Source organism: Nematolebias whitei, unplaced genomic scaffold (assembly GCF_014905685.2).
Source record: "Nematolebias whitei isolate Nwh7 unplaced genomic scaffold, NemWhi1 Nwh_scaf_1483, whole genome shotgun sequence".
NCBI lineage: Eukaryota > Metazoa > Chordata > Actinopteri > Cyprinodontiformes > Rivulidae > Nematolebias > Nematolebias whitei.
In genome coordinates this window covers 1-3848 of record NW_023620028.1, presented here as the reverse complement: position 1 = coordinate 3848, position 3848 = coordinate 1, and the positions used below count along the sequence as shown (strand labels likewise).

The 3848-nt window shown below is 40.0% G+C and overlaps 1 protein-coding gene across 1 annotated transcript; it reads left to right on the top strand.

Annotated features, from left to right (window-relative positions):
* Positions 1 to 1208: 1208 nt before the first annotated feature.
* On the top strand, positions 1209 to 3695 carry LOC119429466 (mediator of RNA polymerase II transcription subunit 25-like; the record flags this gene model as incomplete). Its single annotated transcript, XM_037697085.1, has 6 exons — positions 1209 to 1333; positions 1413 to 1458; positions 1568 to 1692; positions 1783 to 1881; positions 3326 to 3446; positions 3539 to 3695. Coding segments are annotated over exons 1-6 (673 nt in total), but the record flags the coding sequence as incomplete, so codon positions are not given.
* Between the last annotated feature and the right edge of the window lie 153 nt (positions 3696 to 3848).

Here is a 3848-nt window from a genome sequence, read left to right as displayed (position 1 = left end):
TTTTCACTAATGGTTTCAAAAACACAAAGTTTGTTTTCTCAGTCATCTGAGGCTCAACGTAGTTCATAAATCTTCTGAGTCCGACATCCTCACCAACAAAAAATAAATCTTCCACATCGCCGACATTTTGAATTTTCCTCTCCGCCGTGAAACCAGATAGGCGCAAGTGACGTCATTGTTGCGCTGCAACGTCATCACGTTGTGCTGCCGCTGCAGGTAAAACCAGCGCCTTTTATATCGGCGAGTTATTTTAATGGAATGGCCGGTATTGAACTTTAACTCTAATATCGGCCGATACCATGCCGATAATATTGTGGATCCCTACTGTAAAACTCTGTAAGAGTTGTTTCTAAGATTATATTAGATTTTGAACATGTATCCGCCCCCCCCCCCCCCATATATCTTATGAGAGTTAGTGAGTGATAATTTATCAGCAAACCTGAATGCTGCCGACTTTTCGTAAAGTACTTTGAATACATTTACTATTAAAAGTGTGCTATACAAATAAATAATTATAATTGGTAGTACTATTTTTATGTATGTGACGCCACACAGTTCTTCCCTTAATGAGCCTTTTTATGCCTTAATGATACCTTGGTCAGAGTTTTATTTCATTCGACCTTTATTTACGGGTTAATCCCATTGAGCCTCGAGGACTCATTTACAAGAGAGACCTGATTTCAACAAAGAATGATGACAACAATAGACGGTTATAAAAAAGCATACAGATTTAAAAAAATAAATTTATACAAAGAAGATGACAATAAAAGTAACAAAAGCAGCTAGATTATAAGGCAAATGTAGAAAACTAAAAACAGGACCATGTCTGCATCGGTTTCAACTTTTATTTAGAATCATCATTTTAGTTAAGTAGCTTAACTAAACATTTCTCTGAGAACAATCAGGAGATGGACTGAAAATAAATGCAAACGCTAAAGTAACTAAACTAACTAAAATTTAAGAAAGCGTGGCTCATTTGAAGCAAAATAAAAAAAATAATAATAATTGGGATGACTCAAAACTTTTGCACAGTCCTTTAATTCAATCTTTCCTTGTGAAATTGTACAAAACGTCTTTCCTGTTTAAGTTTTGATTACTTGCATGTTTGTTGGGATTTCCTTCACTAAGGGAAACGGTATAATATTATTACTTTACAGCTTGAATAAATAAGGAATTTCCATCTGTCTTTCGTGTCCAGGTCAGCTGTCATGGAACCGTCCGGTAAACCTGGTTCCAGTCAGGTGGCTGATGTCGTGTTTGTCATCGAAGGGACGGCAAACCTCGGGCCGTACTTTGAATCTTTGAGGAAAAACTACATACTTCCAGCGATTGAGTAAATATTGCCTAAAGGTACAAGTTGTTTAACGTGTTGCTGCTTTCATGTAGTCGAGTCATTGCTCTACCTGCCATAGGTACTTCAACGGGGGGCCCCCGGCGGAGACGGATTTTGGTGGAGACGTGAGTGTTTTGTTAATCTCTGTTTTACGTTCTAATGATCATTTTAAGGGTTTTAATGAGACTGTATATATGCTTTTGAGCATATCTCTGTGTTTTACGTTTCTTCTAGTATGGAGGAACGCAGTACGGCCTTGTGGTGTTCAACACGGTCGACTGTGCTCCTGAGTCGTACGTCCAGTGTCACGCCCCGACCAGCTCCGCCTTCGAGTTTGTTTCATGGATCGACAGCATCCAGTAACTTCTTTTCATGGCGTCTTTTCGTCGTGTTGCCATGCTGCCATTTTGAATCGAATCTGATTATTGTTGACGTTTGTTTATTGACAGGTTCATGGGAGGCGGCGCAGAAAGCTGCAGTCTGATTGCGGAGGGCCTTTCTGTGGCCTTGCAGCTCTTCGATGACTTTAAAAAAATGAGGGAACAAATGTGAGGAAGTGTTTTTGTTTCTCTTAGTTAACCAAAATATTTTAAGGTTTACCGTGAAAAATTTTACATTTTGTTTAGCCAAACTATAATTATAACATGAAATCTAAGAAATTATTATTGTTTAAGGTGAAATTATGTGGGTTTTTTCACGTCTGTGTGTGTGTTCTGTACTGTTAGCAAAATATCTCATAAGTTTAGTGAAACTTTGAGAAATTATTAATTGGACGAACGTCTCCATCTGGTTAACTTTTGGAGTCTGTGTGATTCCTAATCAATTGTATCAACCAGAAATGTCTGTAACTTTGGCTACAGCTGCAGACAAAAGTGCCCAAATCTTTTTTTTTTTTTGTCCAAATGTGACTTGTATCAAATTTCTTATGAAAATCAGGATTTTATTTTTATTTTTTTTTTATCCGACCCAGGTCTTTTTCACATGTGGTACAAAATTAGATACATTTTCAATGTTTTCCAAAGTGACCTCAGTGTGAACGGTCACGTTTTCTTTTATCAGACTTTTACATCCGTGAAGTATTTGTATGTGGATTGATCCAACTATTGATAATATCAACAACGCCGTGCGGTTTTAAAGATGGAGCTTCACACGTCTTCATCTACAGAACAGAAGTCCGGCTGCTTCGTTTTTATTTTATTTTTTTACTTTCTAGATTTGTCACGTCCTGGTTGACTGAGAATCTACACCAACACACAGTGTGGTTCTTTGGTGTCGGATCGTATCGATACCGATGTGATGGATCCATACTCGAGTTTGTTCCTACCTTCACACTCCTATTTTAAAAGTACATTTCTGCGCCGGAGGAGCCGAGTGAAGGCGAGATCAAATGTAAAGACCGTATGAAACAGTCCTGTCAGATAATCATTTAGTCGGTTCTGATTGCACAACTTCAGAATCGATAAACACATGCTAACGTGTAGCATCCATATTTGCGTCTAAGCGCACGGTGCTGAGTGCAAAGTCAGGTTTTCTTCTGCGGGTCGCTTCAGGATCGTGGACTGTTCACACTGGAGTCTGCTGACTGTTGCATTTAAATCAAATTGTGAACAACCACACAGAAAACTTGGAATTGAGCATTAAGACCTGCAGCCTTGGTCAAAATTACAGATACTGGACTAAATCTGGTCTGGTTGAAACTGAACCCTCATCACACACCCAGAGCGCCAACACTGATCACATGAGATCACCTACAACGTAATGTACAGGTGACAAATGATCTTATCTATAACTTTAAGAAGGGTGGGTGATATGCATTCCTTCAAGGAATGCCAGGCCTTAAATTCCTTACACAATTTGTGAAGCAGTAAACATCACAAATAGATGGCGAGAATATTATTTACTTCTCAAGTCTTTAATAGATTTTGGATTATTAAAATGTATTTTAGGCTGTGGGGCGTCTCTCCTCATGTCTTTATTCTTGTCTCGTGGCAGAGGTCAGACCCACAAGGTGTGTGTGCTGCTGTGTAATTCTCCTCCTTACCTGCTCCCTGCAGTGGAGAGCGTCAGCTACACCGGCCTCACGGCTGACAGCCTGGTCAAAATCATCAGAGATGTGAGTTACGACCAACTCCTACATTCACACATTTGTTTTAATTTCAAGTCATTTTTATCTTTTGACTGAATGTATTTTATTTGTTTTTGTAGAGAGGAATTCACTTCTCTGTGGTCGCTCCTCGGAAACTGCCCGCTCTGAGAGTGCTGTTTGAAAAGGCTTCTCCCGTAGCGGGGGCGGTTGAACCGCATCCAGACTACAGTCAGGATCCATTCCACATGGTGCTGGTCAGAGGCATCTCGCTGCCTGGTGAGAAAAATCCTTTAAGACAGTTTATTGGTAGCAAACAGGAAAGTCCTGTCGCCCCAGTCACCAAAGAGAGGCAGACAAACCTGCAGTCCGAAAAGAGAGCCCCGCAGAAAACAGCTGCTGCACAAAAATTTATAATCCAGACGCCCCCCC